Genomic DNA, 14,754 nt, shown 5'->3' with positions numbered 1-14,754 from the left:
GTGGAGAGAGTAACCCCATTGTGTATCTAAGGTAATGGATTTAGGCAGACTCATCCCTAAAATTTGGGGGACCAAGGCTAGAATACAAATGGCTAGACCAAGGCTAGAATACCATATGTCTCAATAGTTTAATGTTCTAAATCAAGCTTTAAAAAGCTATCAAATCAAGTGTGTCCTCTCTTCCTACTCTTACAAACATCTTCCTACTGACCTGGAAGCCAGGTTTGAATACAGGATTTTCAGAAGTTCTGCACCAAAACATGGCAGCAGCATCCTGCCCCTGCCCCCAGGCAGAATTCAGCAGGACCTGGAATGCTAAACCCTGTCACCCTGGACCTTGGCCCCCCAACAAACCAAAGAAGGTCCCAAGAAGATGGAACTATTTTCACATGATGAGAGAAGAAAGTGAATCCTTCACCCTGAAAAGGAAAAAGATAAAAGGGAAAAGAGTGTCAATGGGTTATATTTTCTAGTAAATGGAAAAGGTGGACGTGGAGGGACTGACCTCTCACCTTCTGGAATAGTCTGTCTAGGAAGCACTTCTTCAAGCCCAAGGAGCTTGATTTGAGATGTAAATTATTAAAGCCACTGCACACAACAAACAAATGAAGCCCTTTAACCCAGAAGGAAATAGAAACTGAATTGAATTTGGTTTGGGAAGTGGAGGTAGGGAACAGCAGTCAGGGGACATCCAAAGTCAGCATCACAAACAATCTCATGTCTACCCTGCTGCCTATTCAATGCCACTGTCAGAGCCAAACAGTGTTGGGGCCATGGGTCCAACCTCAGGAGACCCTGTCAATCACTACGCTTTTACATTTTTGGTGTTTTTTTATCTTTATGGCTTTGTAAGTCCAGCTAAAGTTGGCATCTCTTGATTGAGATGAGCCTCTCCAATGACTCTGAATGCTTGTCTTTGGAAAGTAGCTATTGTCCATTTTGAAACTATGGCATTTACAACTCGTTCATTCATCCATCCATCCACCCATTCATTCATTCATTCATTCATTGAGAGCCTGCTGAGTACCAGCTTCCAGGTATATGTATATTTCATCTCCATTGCTTATGATTTTCTTCCAAATATAGCACCTGACCTTCCCAACTAACTCTCCCCACTACTTCCTCCAGGTACAGAAGTAGCCATTCCCTTCTTTCCCAAACTCTACTTCTCTTGAAATGCTGACCTCTCCAATGTTCCAGGGCCAAGTGCCAACTCTTCCCAAGGCATATGTCCAGACATTCTGATTTTTTTTTAATTTTTTTTAAACTCTCCCATACAGGAGACCCATTGTGTTACTCTCTCAAGAATCTGGTGCCAAGGGCGCCTGGGTAGCACAGTGGGTTAAGCCTCTGCCTTTGGCTCAGGTCATGATCTCAGGGTCCTGTGATCGAGTCCCGCATCGGGCTCTCTGCTCAGCAGAGAGCCTGCTTCCCCCTCTCTCTCTGTCTGCCTTTCTGCCAACTTGTGATTTCTCTCTGTGTGCGTCAAATAAATAAATAAAATCTTTAAAAAAAAAAAAAAAAAGAATCTGGTGCCAAAGAGAACTAAAAGTGCAGGGAATTTATTAAGGGGAATATCTATGAAAAAAGTGGGGTAGGAGCACCTGGGTGGCTCAATTGGTTAAGAGTCTGACTTTGGCTTAGGTCATGATCTCAGGGTCCTGGCATTGAGCCCCACGTGGGGCACTGTGCTCAGCAGGGAGTCTGCTTGTCTCTCTCCTTCTGCCCCTCCCCCCATTCTTTCTCTCTCTCTCTCTCAAATACATAAAATTAAAAAAAAAAAAAAATGAAGAAGTGGGGTAGAAGCCAGGAAAGGCAGGGAAATCCCACAGACCATGAGGCAGGTCTGACCCCAACTGAGGGAGACTGCCACGATCTGTAAAATCGTCCTCAAGCCAAATTCAACCATAAGGGGAATCCTGTGTCAGCCAGCAACAGGCCTGCCTCAGTGTCCCTGCCACACTCTGCCTTTGGCTGGGAACTGCCCGTGATAAGGATGGCCTTGATGCAAACACATCTATGGGGGACTCAGTGGACACAGTGGGGCCTCTCAGTCAGTTATGCCTCTATGGTGGGAAGTCTGAGAGGCAAGTTCTCATGGTCACCTCAGATGTTCATTAACGGGGGGTGAAACAGGGTCCCTTCTATGTCTCTTCAGTGACTTCAATTAGGGAGTCAAGAGTTCGGGGTGTGTGTGTGTGTGTGTGTGTGTGTGTGTGTGTGTTGAGAAGGCGCTCCCTCCCACAGCCACAATGACGTCTCCGAAGCCCAGCTCCCACTGCAGACTCTCATCCCTCTCTTGCTCCCTTTCAGACCATCCTGGTGGGTGACAGCGGCGTGGGGAAGACCTCTCTGCTGGTTCAGTTCGACCAGGGCAAGTTCATCCCAGGCTCCTTCTCGGCCACCGTGGGCATCGGGTTCACAGTAAGTGCCCCCAGACTCCGGGGCCCTGGTGTGTCTCTGTCAGGGTCCCAGCAGGAAACAGGTGGACGCTCACGCTGGATCCTTCAAGGTTTAATATGAAGACTACTTACCAAGGCGGAGGCAGGGTGTTGGGGAACGGGGTGGGAGGCGGTGGTTTGGTGCAATGCCCGTGCATAGTGCAGGGCTCCGGTCCCAGTCCTAGACTAAAAAACAGTAACAACAACAAAAAAAAAGAAAAAAAAGAAAAAAAAAAGAAAAGAAAAAGAAAAAACACAAGAGGAGCGAACTACTGCCAGAACTCAGGGACAAAAGCCTGCATAGGGAGGGCTGGCTACCAGGAGCTCTGACCCTCAGTGGAGAAACACACGCACTCCCCACCCTCCTGGAAGCTAGCCAGGGTGGGCAAGTCAGCTCCCTCCTGCCGTGCTCCCTTCCAGCTCTCCCATTTCCTCCTGGGGCTCCCCACGGGCTAGACCCAACCAGAAACTAGAAAGAATATCTTGATACAGATCGCTCGGGTCCTCCTTTCAGGGCAAGAAGAATGTGGAGAGGCAAAGGGATGACTGCAGATTTTAAGTATAGTCCAAATTTAACACTGTTGTGTGGGCCCTAGGGAACTGGCAGGCCAAGAACTAAAGTTTTATTCTTAGCACTCTGTCTCTCCCTGGATATCCTCAGGATCAGGACGGAGCAAGAACACAGGGCCGGTGGGACCACACTTAGGGCTGGGATGCAGCAGCATCACACTTGGTGGGAAGAGGCAAGAGGACCCCAGCGACTGGGCTTGCCCATTGGATCACAGGAAGGAAAGCAAGGACTCCTGATGGCCAGGGGTTCAGAGTAAAGCAGAAATGAAAGCCTGGCCAGCGTGTATGCCAGGGGCCTGGAATCCAACCCGAGACACCAGCGCCCAGTGTTTGTTCATGACCAGCCTCCAGAGTGCTGGGAAGGGCAGGGCTGAGTCCCAGGAAAGCAAGGTTGCCCAGAAAATTCCTGAGACCTGGGACCAGGCTATCAGGCCAGGCATTCCCCCCACTAGGGGCCTGTTCCCCATCTGCCCCTCAGCACATGAGGTCACAGGGGGCCCTCACAGCCACCAGCCATCTCCCCCAACTCCACACCCATCCTCCCACCTGTCAGACTCGGAGGGCAGACAGTGGGGTGGACGTGGGTGTGGATGTGGTTGGGAACACTCTGATTCACACTCCACAGACGCATAAGGGTGGGGCCTCCAAATTTTGCCGCTAGCCTGATAAGAAAAATGTGGCACCTGGCCTCTAAGAAGGAAGAAAGAATGTGGTCAAACAGAGAGCCCGAAGCAGGCTGACACAGGACAGGCCTGGCTCCCCCAAACTGACCACAAGACATAGGATGGTCTTGGTCAAGCCGACAACACAGACCAGAGCTGGAAGTCAGAAGCCCACCTTCCCCTCCGCAGGCTCTAGGAGGGGCTCCTTCCTGGCCTCCTCCAGCTTCTGGCAGCTCCCGACAACCCTTGGTACCTCTTGGCGTGTAGATGCAGCACCCCAGTCTCCAGCCCTGTCTTCCCAGAGCCTCTCCTCCCTGTGTGTCCGCTCATCTGCTTATAGGGACACCAGTTATACTGGATTAAGGACCCACCCGACTCCTGTACAACTTCATCTTAACTAGTCACATCTGCAAAGACCCCCCTTCCAAATAGGGACTAGAGGCTAGGGACTAGGGGCGAGGACAGCCACAGATGCTTTGAGGGATGTAATGCAACCCTTGCAGGGGAAGGGGAGCGAGGGCCACGCCACCCCCTCGCTCTCATTTCTCGTTGTCCATTACCCTCTTGCTCTGAAAGCCACTGCCCCTGCAGGGTTCCAGTGTGAGCACTTAAGAGCTCCGAGTGGGCTGGGGTGTTTTTCGCAGCGGGTGACTCTGGCATCCAAACAGCAGGCGATTACACACGTCTGCAGGGTACCTGACAGCTTCTCAGCTCCCATAGCTGGCTCTCTGAGGCCCGGCGCCGGAAAACAGCTCCAGCCGCTGCCAAAAAATCACAGGGCCAGGGACACATGGACACACAGTCCCCAGCAGGCCTATAGTCTCCAATAAGCCACACCTGCTTGTCTTACCCCCCCAACACCTAAGTCAAGGGGTGCAGGTGCCCCTCCCCCCATGCACCCTCAGTCAGTCCCTTTGTAATATGGCCACAGAGCCCCTGAAGCCTACTGGGAACAAAACCGCCCACACTCCCATTCTCTGTCACCAGGAGCGGCAGGATTGCTGGGATGTCCTGCTTAAAATGATCCGCGACTTCATGAATTCATTTAATACCAAACATTTAAGGCCTGCTTCAGGCCAAGGGACCAGGGCCTGGGGGCCAGGGCCAGGCTGCATAAGGCCAGCCGCCCCCACCTTCAGGAGTTCCCAGATTGGGGGTGGGAGGGCCTTTCCCAGGATGGCTCATTCTGGGCGCAGCTCAACAGGTCAGGGAGAAATGAGAGGTGATCTACACTAGAAAGGGTCAAAGTCCTAGCACCCCGCTAGGGACCGTGAGAAACCACAGTGTAAATGTGGGGCAAGGTGAATTTCAGTGGGTGAATAAAATCATATTCAGATGAGCTCGCGCTGGGGTGCATTAGCAAAGCAAAACTGCCTGAGCGCCTTCCTCGCCGCGCACGTCTTCTCTCAAAAGCAGCGCCCAGGGGTGCCTGGATGGCTCAGTGGGTTAAAGCCTCTGCCTTCGGCTCAGGTCATGATCCCAGGATCCTCGGATCGAGCCTCACATCGGGCTCTCCGCTCAGTAGGGAGCCTGCTTCCTTCTCTCTCTCTGCCTTCCTCTCTGCCTACTTCTGATCTCTGTCTGCCAAATAAATAAATAAAATCTTTAAAAAAAAAAAAAAAAAAAAAAAAAAAGGCAGCGCTCGGCCACTCTCTAGAGTCCCCGGCCCACAACCGGCACCCAGAACACCCGTCGGCCTCCAGCTGGCCGGGGCTCCGGCGCCGCCTGCAGGCCGCGCTGTGCAGCCGCAGCGAAAACCGGGGCGCCTGACCGCGGGGCCCCACAGATGCCGGACCCTGCGAGTCAGGCTGGATTTCCAGGGACTGTTACCCGGGGAACCTAACCCGGGCCGCGGGCGACCTTGGGGGACCGGTCCTGGGGCTGGATTTGGGCCCGTCTCCCCAGAGCGCGATGCCCGGCCAGTTTGCTCGGGGGCCGCTTGCCCTGCCCCCCGAGGCGCTGACCCTGCGGTAGTGCGCGCCTTCGCGAGCCAGCCTTCTACCCGCAGGTGTCGTCTGGGTGGGCGGACGGAGGGAGGAGCCTGTCGGGGTCTGGGCCGGGGCGGTGGAGGGTGGGAGGATGAGGTGGAGCCTAAAGCGGGGCGGTCCCTGCGCTGTCCCTCGCCCGCCACCAGCCCTAGCTCACCTCTGGTCCAGGGGACATGACGGGCATGTCTGGCATGTCTGGCGCCGCTGTCACTCGGGATGGAGAGGCCCCCGAGGACTCCCCGCCCTGCAGTCCGAGCTATGATGTCACGGGCAAGGTGGGTGGTCACTGCGCCCAGCGCTGGGGACTCCCCAGCCTGCTCTGAGGGCCACCCCTTCCCCACGCCCTTTGCCCTGAGACCCCGGTCCAACCCCCTTTCTGGCTGCGTCTTCTTTGGACTCAGCCCTTCCCCCAAGGAGCCGAGTCTCCCCGAGCAGGGAGGAAGGGTGGAGACAGCCCCCGGCTCTACGCCCTAGTCTGGGGCTCTGGGCTGGCTCAGCAAGGGTGGGGAGAGGGGGGTTAGAAGGACTGAAGGACTCCCCACACGGCGGACCCCAACCCCATTTCCTTTTGCTGCACCCTGATTGCTAGGATCCCCCGGAACCCCGTGCTTCTCCGTACGGGTTAAGTTCACAATCCTCCTGGGCCCAGGCACCCACAAATGCTGGAATATGGGGATGCCTGGAGACGAGGAGGGGACGCCCCCTGGCGGCGGAGTAGTTGCGGTTAATGCCTTTTCCCCAGCTAAGCTCCCCGCGGAGACTCTTAGGCCCCAACCTCCGTAGGTGGGGGGGGGGGGGGGGGGGGGCGGGGGGCAAGCTCCCGCAGCCATTTCCTCCCGCCTTCTTCCAGGAGGGTGTTGCTAACCAATTTGAAGCCCCGCCTGAGAATTTTTAGAACCTGGGAAAGATTCTCTTGGTTAGTCCCAAGTGCCCTGTGGGCTAGCTTGGGTCGCCTCTCTGGGGCTGGATCCCTCTGAAGGGGGCAGCCATGGACAGAAGCAGGTGAGGGAGGCGATGGACTCTGGTCTGTCTGACCTCCCTCTGGGCCCCTGGAGGAGGCAGGGACCAGGAACAATGAACGAGGGGCTGAGGGAGCACAGAGCTTCCACTCTTCCTCTGAGGTTGGGGAGGAGTGAGGGGCTGCCCTGTGACATGCTGCGGGGCCTTAAAGGAGGCTGGCCTCTTTCTGTGCCTCGGGGCCTCCGCCACCCCCACCCCAGGCTCTCTCTCACTAGGAGCTGGGGCCTCTACCCCCCAGTCTTTCAGGGGAAGCCACTTTGCAAGTCACCCACCCGGAGCCGTTGAGATAGGCGTCCTGTGTGGGCTGGTGGCAGGAAATGGGCCCCTGTGCCTTCAGGGGAGGGGGAGCTGCTAATGCCCAGGCCCCAGGCTGGTGGGGACCGCCTGACCTCCTGGCCTGAGAAGCCAGCTGGCCTGTTTGTCTAGGAGGTGGCAAGGCTGGGCAGTTGTGTTTGGTGGAATCGCATGACTGGGGGGCTGGGGGACTGGTGAGCATCTTTTGCTCAAGACAGCTGTGATCTGAAAAGTTTGCAGGAGTTCACCCTCCCTTCCTCCTCAGGGGCCAGGACACAGGAGCCAGGGAGAAGTGCTGGCTCCAGAGGGCTGCGCGGCCTCCAGCCCTCCGTCTCCTGTGGGCCAGGCAGCATCATCTGCAGGAGGAGCCTGGCAGAAGCTCCTTGGGCCAAATTAGAGGGAATGGGAGCCGCAGGCAGGGAGTACCCAGCCCCAGGCCACTCTTCCCTGAGTCTCAGGCACTTGACATCAGCATTTTTGGTCCAAGTCATTAACAGACTCCAAAGAGACCTCGGTGAGATTATCCTTCCTCCCTTCTAGCCACTGTGGAAAGCATGCCACAGAACAGTGAAGGAATCTTCCCGAAGTCCCCCAGTAGCCATTTACAAGCCAGGACCCCAGCCTTCACGTACCTTTTGCGCAGTCCCCTTACCTTTCCACCAAAGTTAGCTAATCCTAGTACCCCGTGCCCACAGCAGGAATGCCTTGGGCTCCGCTGTCAAGGTCAGAGCCTCAAAAATAACTCAAACCTAGTCCCTGCTCAACCCATTAAGTATCTAACCAGCCAACTGGGAAAATCCCAGCATTAGGTCCAGACCTCTGTTCTCCAAGCTTGAGGAATGACTGGACAGAAGGCTCCCTCTCCCTGTCCCTGTCCCCGCTTGTCTTGTCCCTGAAAGGAGATCATGAGCAGAGACTGACCAGACAACACGAGGGCAGGGACACACCCCACCCCACATTCCCTCCCCTAAAGTGACCCAGAGATGCTAATTTGCATCCATCTGACCCACCTGGGAGGTTTCTGCGGAAGAAACTTTAGACTCATCGTCTCCCCGTTTCGGTATAAATTTCAATCCTCCCGAGTTTATGCAACACTTTTATAAACATAAAATGTCATTAGAGACTTTCAGATAAATTCTGTGACCAGAAAAAGAAAAGAAAACAACAGCAGTGGTAATTTTAGAACGTGCCTTTGCATACAACCGTGCCTGCCCCATCAGATCTGATAGCCTTCCTTGGGTGATAATCCCTGTCCACGGTATTAACACTTCCTTTCTGGAAGAGGTGGTTCTTTGGGGCCACTGAGCACATCTGCTGACTTGTGAGTGCTGAGGTCTCAACGCAGGAAACTGGGTGAGGACAGGAGAGTCAGTGGGAGGGCCTGAGAAATGAGCTGAGCCAAGGAGTCGAGAGGAAAGAAAGGGTGAAGGCAGCATCGGGCTTTCTAGAAGCAGGTGGCCCTCAGTACTGACAGCAGCCTTCCCTGGCCCTCTGGCCCTCTTTCCAGGGTCTCGCCCTGGAAGCCCAGAAATTTGCCCCAACTCCCCAGTAACTGCCTCTGCCCCCCCCCCATCTCCTAGGTGATGCTTCTGGGAGACTCAGGCGTTGGCAAAACCTGTTTGCTGATCCAATTCAAAGACGGGGCCTTCCTGTCCGGGACCTTCATAGCCACGGTCGGCATAGACTTCAGGGTGAGGTGGCAGCAGGCTCTTCCTCCCAGCAGCAAGCCGGGGCAGGCCGGGGCTCAGGCACAGGGTGCTGTCCTCTCCCGCCCTGGCTCCTCAAAGCCGCTGTGGGTCATTCCCCAGAGGGCACCAGGGGTGCTCCCCCTTGGGACCACAGAGGGAGCCAGGTTCAAGGAGTCCAGGCATGGTGGAGGGGCTCTCTGCCCACCTACAGGATCTGAGCAATGACACACTGAGTCTTAAAATTCTGCCCCAGAGCAGGGCAGACACATCCCAGGGTGGGAGCTGAGTTTCCTGGCCTTCTGCTGTCTTGCTCATGGCCCTCTGAGCTAGGCCCCTCTGGCAAGGCCTCAGAGGTCAACAGGTCTTGAGTTCCTGGAAGCACCCCACTGCACTGGGTTGAAAAGCTAAGCTCATCAGCCTCCCTCCCTGTGGTCTCGAGGAACCCACCCTTACAAACCCGCGTCAGGGCTGTATAGCGCTCTGCCATTCTCCACCCACGGGGTCCAGGACAGTAAGGTCTAACCCAGGCGGTGGGGTGAGGGGGCAGCCATGCAGGGGCCGGCTGCCTCCCTCCCAATGGGAAGGAACCCAAGCTTCACTTAGGAGAACTAGTGAACAGCTAGAGGGAAAGACCACCCTGCAGACCCATCCTCTGCTGTGCCCAGGACGTGCGGGGTGGAGGAGGTGAGCATCTTATCTTTAAGGGCTTGGTTCTGCAGGCTGGGGCTGAGCTCCAGGAGGCACCGATGAAAGTGGGAAAGAGGCGGGGCCCCCAGTGTCCAGCCCTGAGTCACCTTCTGAGGTCAGGAGAGTCAGGCCCTGGCATGTTGTAAGAGGAGCAGACGAGTTCCCAAAAGAACTCTGCCATGGGGCGGGGTGGGGGGGGAGATGGGGTCCTGCTGCCCTGAAGAGGAAATCTGACTGGAGATGTCTAGGGGGCTCACTGCACCCCCTCGAACCCCGGGAAGCAACCAGAACAGAACGTCTGCCGCTCTGTAGGACGTCAAGGATCCAAGCCTTCCCCGCCATCCAAACCCACCCTCCCCCTGCCCCTGTCTCTTTCAGAACAAAGTGGTGACCGTGGATGGTGTGCGGGTGAAGCTGCAGGTGAGACCAAGTCCAGAACAGCCGGGGAGAGGGGAGGATGGAGGGCCCCGCCCCTGTTCTGCACCCGCCCCTGCTCTGCACCCCAACCGCAGGAGGCCTGCAGCCCTGCCCTGAGCCTGGGGCAATTTCCTGTGGGGCGCAGAGGAAACAGCTTTTGTGCTTCTGTTTGTTCAAGGAGGACGAGGAGGGTGGCCCAAAAAGCAGTTCCCAGGCACACTCTCTACTGTCAAACGCTCACAGGCCGCTCTCTCCACGTGCCTGCAGACGGGCCTGCTCTGCTCCAGCTCTTCTCCAGTTTCCCAAATTTCATCCGCTCTGGGAGACTGGACGCCCCCAAGCCCTGGGCTAGGGAAGAGGCCGCAGCCTGAATGAGCTCGTGAGCTCCATAACAGCACCTCGGACATCATCGGGTCTTCGGAAGGCCCTGAGCCCCTAGTGCAGGAAGTGTCCCCCCCACACACACAGCTGTCGGACTCCGCGTGGGTTCCCTCCACGCAGCCCGGTCCCGGCGCACTGCCTCCCTCTGACGGTCTGTCCATCCCCTCCTAGATCTGGGATACAGCCGGGCAGGAGCGGTTCCGCAGTGTCACCCATGCTTATTACCGAGATGCCCAGGGTAAGCCCTTCCCCAGCCCACCCGGGAGACCCATCCTTCTGCCCCACGTTCCCTGTGTGATCTCTCTTTCCCCCTGCAGCCTTGCTCCTGCTCTATGACATCACCAACAAGTCTTCTTTCGACAATATCCGGGTAGGTCCCCTTCACACGCCCCTCAGCAGCAGCCAAGGTGGGCCCTCCGCGAGCGAGGACTGCTTCCTGCTTTGTGGGGAAGGGGGCAGAGCAGGGAACACTGCCGCCTTTTTCAAAAGGCGCTGTGACTCAGAAGGAATAAGCTGCCGCTGGGCATCTGGTCGGCCTGTGGACGGGGAGGCCAGGCAGGCCGCTGGGTGCCTGTGCCACCTGCTCAGTCCTGGCTGTGACTCGTGAGTGCCATTCCTGACAGAGTTCGCCCAGTACCCAGCTCCGCCCTGGACAACTACCCAGGTGGCAACAACAGTGATTCAGTGAGCAGGTCTGTCCTTACCAAACTATTGCAGAGTAGGGATAAGTCAGTAAGTACAAGCACTGAGCGCGGACGGCACCATAAGGGTTTCACATCTCCCTGCTCTCAAGGGATTGGCAAGCCCATGGGGGGCAGGGGGCGCTCGGGGACCAAAACACGTAGATATAAAGCAGCTTATACAGAGGATGGAAATCCACAGCACGTGCATTGCCACCTCCAACTCCAACTCCCTACTCCTGGTAGACATCACTAATCCATCACAATCTTTCCGATCACTAAGCCCTTCTGTGTCGCTAGAATCCTCCGGGAGTCCGGGAAATCGCTGGGGACTACCAGCTGATTTAGGAGATAAAGCTCTGCCATCTGCATCTTCCATAGAACGGGGAGTTGCACACTTGGGGTTGGGTCAAGGAAGGCTGATCCGGACCAGAGAGGCCAGAACAAAGAGGCAGATAAGAGAAGGCAGGGGGCCTGTGAGTAGCCCAGGGAAAACCAAACGGGCAGGAGAAGAATGAGCCGAGGGAGGGAGAAGGCCTGGTTCTCGGGCACAGCCTGACTCAGCTCACCCTCTCCCACAGGCCTGGCTCACTGAGATTCATGAGTACGCCCAGAGGGACGTGGTGATCATGCTGCTAGGCAACAAGGTGAGTGAGCCCATCCCTGCACCTCCCCTCTCACGAGCCCTACACAAGCCCCAAGAGGGTCAGTTGCATGGCCTTCCAGCAGAGGATTCTTCCCAGACTCCAGGTCAGGGGTCAGACCTCTTTGGCAGCTTCAGCCCATCTCATCTGCCCTCTTAACGCTTTGGAAATGGCCCCCTCCAGGGAAAGCCCAGGCTGCCCTCTGAGAGACCCAGGGTGGCCGAGACGCTCAGCCCCCACTAGATCCCAGTAAAGCAGTCACAGATGAAGAGCTAAAATCCGAGTCCCAACTACGGTCACCCCTCTGAGGCTGGTCACCACACCCCTCCAAAGGAGAGTTTCCCATCTCCCCAACTGGCAGTAGGATCCCCTGGCTGGGAGTTGGGTAACTCAGCCTGAGCAAGGCAGAAACCCTGGCTCCAAGCCAATCATACCACCTGCAGTCCCACAGGCCACCAGCAGAGGGCAGGCAGTGGCTGCTCCTGCAGGTAAAGGGGCCAGCCCAGGCAGGAGAGGGGCCGGCTGGGGTGGAGGTTTCCTTCCCCAGAGTGACCCACCTGGGCTTGACAGGCGGATGTGAGCAATGAAAGGGTGATCCGTTCGGAGGACGGAGAGACACTGGCCAGGGTAAGTGACTGCCCATGGGCAGGACGAGGGGTGGGGGCAGTCAGAGGCTGGCCCTGAGGACATTCTCTTCCTGGCAGGAGTACGGAGTTCCTTTCATGGAGACCAGCGCCAAGACAGGCATGAATGTGGAGTTAGCCTTTCTGGCCATTGCCAAGTAAGAGCTGAGCACGGACGGGAATCATGTGGGATGGGGTGGCACCATCTGGGAATCCAGTAGGGCCTGGCCCCTGGCCCAGCCCCTGGCCCTACAGGCACTGTGCCTCCTAAGTCCAGTAGCCCCGGGGTCATGGGAGTCGGGAGGGTGCAGTTCCTCACTCCCTGCCCAGCCCACTGCTTCTTCCTCTTCAAGGGAGCTGAAGCACAGAGCCCTGTGGCAGCCCGATGGGCCCCACTTCCAGATCCGAGACTTTGTGGAGTCCCAGAAGAAACAGCCCAGCTGCTGCTCCTTCTTATGAATCCCAAAGGGGCTGAAAGGAGGCTCCAGAGGCCCTCACGGATGCAGCCTTCTCCCCCAGAGCTGGTTTATTCTGAACGGATGGGAATCGGGGGACCCAGGGCACAGCCCCTTCCCAAGAGGGAGCTGTACTCCCACTCTTACTTTAGTTCCTGTAGCTTCCCTACATCCTGGGGGAGGGTAAAGTATTTATTTCACTTTAATGATACATAATGTAATACAAAAAAGGAGGGGTGGGCACAAGAAAACCACGAGACAGAACGGGTGGTCCTTTCGCCTGCTGGTACTAGGACTTAGGGGCCCCAGGCTCCCTCCTTGCCTTGACAAGGGTGGTATTCTCCAGCTCAGCAGCAGAGGGCAGTGATGCACTTCTGCAGCAGAAGGGCAGGCCTTGACCCCACTGGGGCTCCACCTCAGCTGGAGAGGTGCAGCAGACCACGGCTTTACTTCCTCCAGCTCCCCCGGAATGTCTTCCCCAGTAAGATGCGCCCCTGTGCCAGACCAAGGCTCAGGGAAGATAATCGATGTGGAGATAGGGCAGTGACAGAGCTCTGTGGGTAAGGGAGAGAGGAGTAGCACAGACTAGGTCTGTATTGGCTGCCTCTGGCCTTACTAGCCCCACTCTGGGATGTACCCCTTTTCCTCCAGTCCACAGACTGAACACATTTGGTTCCTGTTCTCTAGACCTCAGGTGCCAGGGGCAAGCCCCTCTCTTCCCCCTCCCCCAAATCCCTGGTGGAGGGCTCTCTACCCTTTTGCTTGTGCCCTTAGACTCCTAAAGTCAAAGCTAGGGCAAGGTTTTTCTCCTGTCTCGACACTTTGGAGTTAGGCAGCCCCACAGGCTACTGCAAGCAGCTCCAGTGTTTCTACTGAGTTAAGAATCCGATAAGGAGGAACGCCTGACTCTCAGAGCAGGTGGGAAGCAGAACAGGCAAACCTTACCCCACACCTATCCTCCACCCACCCCCACCCCCAGCCCCGCCCTCGCCCAACCCAAGCGTGGTCTCCTCCCTGACCACCATGCCTTTTCCCCTCAGACAGACACCACCACAGCCAAAACTGCTTTGTGTCCCTTCCCACTGAACCAGGTTAAGGAGTAAGAAGAGGTCACCCATTTCTAGGTAAATCAACACAATGTGTAGAAAACAAAGTCACGCGGGTTAGGTTGGGTTAAGGAGAGAGGCGGCAAGGAGTTTATGTGGGGCCAAGGTCACCTGTCCCACAAAACCCTGACCCTGGCCATCGGAGGTGAACAGGAGACATGTGGGTCATGACCTGGAGGAGAATAAGAAGTACACACTGCACATTTCTAAGGCTACTGCATTTGCTTTTGAGGCAGAAATCTTGCTCTCTGAGCAGAGTCAGCAGCTCCGACTTGGGCCTGATAAGGAAGCTCTCCAAAGCTTCTCCCATCCAGAGCAGGGAGGAGCCTGACCTTGCTGGGCTCTTCTGGGGCCCAAGGCAGGTCGCAGGCATTCCAATCACATGGGCTGGCTCTGGGCCTCTAGCATTTGTGTTTTCAGAATTAAACTGCAGAATTGGGAAAGCACGCCCTGTCCCTTTCTTCTTTGAGGTGCGCTTGGAGAGGGGGCAGGGGAGAGAATGCTGACTGTTACTGCATGTTGGGGGAACGGTCATTGACTGTCCAAATCATTTGATCTTCATCAATGCTCCCAACTGCTCCCCTCACCCTTAAAAGACTGCTCCCCAACTTCTGTAAGCAGCCTTTCATCTGCAAGAAACTGAAAGAAGGTTTGTCTTAAGGTCCCATTCGGGCTTTTTTTTCCCCTCCTTTCCCTCTGCCCTGTACTCAAGAGATTGGTTACCTGACTCTGTTCTGCCTCTCTTCCCCTACTTACTGGCCAAACGCGGAGGCCAGTGCTCACACCCTTGTCCTAGCTGGCCTGTGTCCAGTGGGCAGCCCCGGGAAGCCTGGGCTCCCTACTGAGCCCTCATACTGTCCCAGCGAGGATGAGAGCCCGCACCCCTGTAAGCGTGCGTCCTTGGACAACGCAAAACCCACGAACGGGAAAATATCGTTATTCGAACAACCTTACTGGGTCGGAGGTGGACCCCACCGCCCCGGAGCTGGAGCCTTTTCCCCGGCAACAGCCGCTCCCCAGTCCCTACCCTCCCAACCCCTCACTCGAGTCCACAAGAGGATTTAGCTAAAGGTCGTTAAAACGTTAAGAGTCCTTTAT

General features: G+C 56.3%; 1 protein-coding gene across 8 annotated transcripts in view; it reads left to right on the top strand.

The window, feature by feature from the left end:
* The window catches only part of RAB37 (RAB37, member RAS oncogene family), a 57,204-nt gene extending 43,102 nt beyond the window's left edge, over positions 1-14,102 (top strand). The window contains exons 1-10 of one of the 8 annotated variants that reach the window (XM_059148759.1): positions 5,770-5,936; positions 8,556-8,666; positions 9,729-9,770; positions 10,320-10,386; positions 10,466-10,518; positions 11,410-11,475; positions 11,916-11,960; positions 12,043-12,099; positions 12,177-12,253; positions 12,449-14,102. In XM_059148759.1, coding sequence (XP_059004742.1) covers positions 5,835-5,936; positions 8,556-8,666; positions 9,729-9,770; positions 10,320-10,386; positions 10,466-10,518; positions 11,410-11,475; positions 11,916-11,960; positions 12,043-12,099; positions 12,177-12,253; positions 12,449-12,554 — 726 coding nt within the window. In that variant the 5' untranslated portion in view covers positions 5,770-5,834 and the 3' untranslated portion in view covers positions 12,555-14,102. Of the gene's footprint in view, positions 1-2,313; positions 2,425-5,766; positions 5,937-8,555; positions 8,667-9,728; positions 9,771-10,319; positions 10,387-10,465; positions 10,519-10,828; positions 11,305-11,409; positions 11,476-11,915; positions 11,961-12,042; positions 12,100-12,176; positions 12,254-12,448 lie in introns of those variants that run through there. The other 7 variants (XM_059148761.1, XM_059148765.1, XM_059148762.1 and 4 more) reach the window with 7 other exon arrangements.
* The last annotated feature ends 652 nt before the right edge of the window (positions 14,103-14,754 follow it).

This window comes from Mustela lutreola, chromosome 15 (assembly GCF_030435805.1).
Source record: "Mustela lutreola isolate mMusLut2 chromosome 15, mMusLut2.pri, whole genome shotgun sequence".
In the NCBI taxonomy this organism is placed as follows: Eukaryota; Metazoa; Chordata; class Mammalia; order Carnivora; family Mustelidae; genus Mustela; species Mustela lutreola.
Note: the sequence above shows the minus strand (reverse complement) of the source record. Positions and strands in the feature narration are given on the sequence as shown.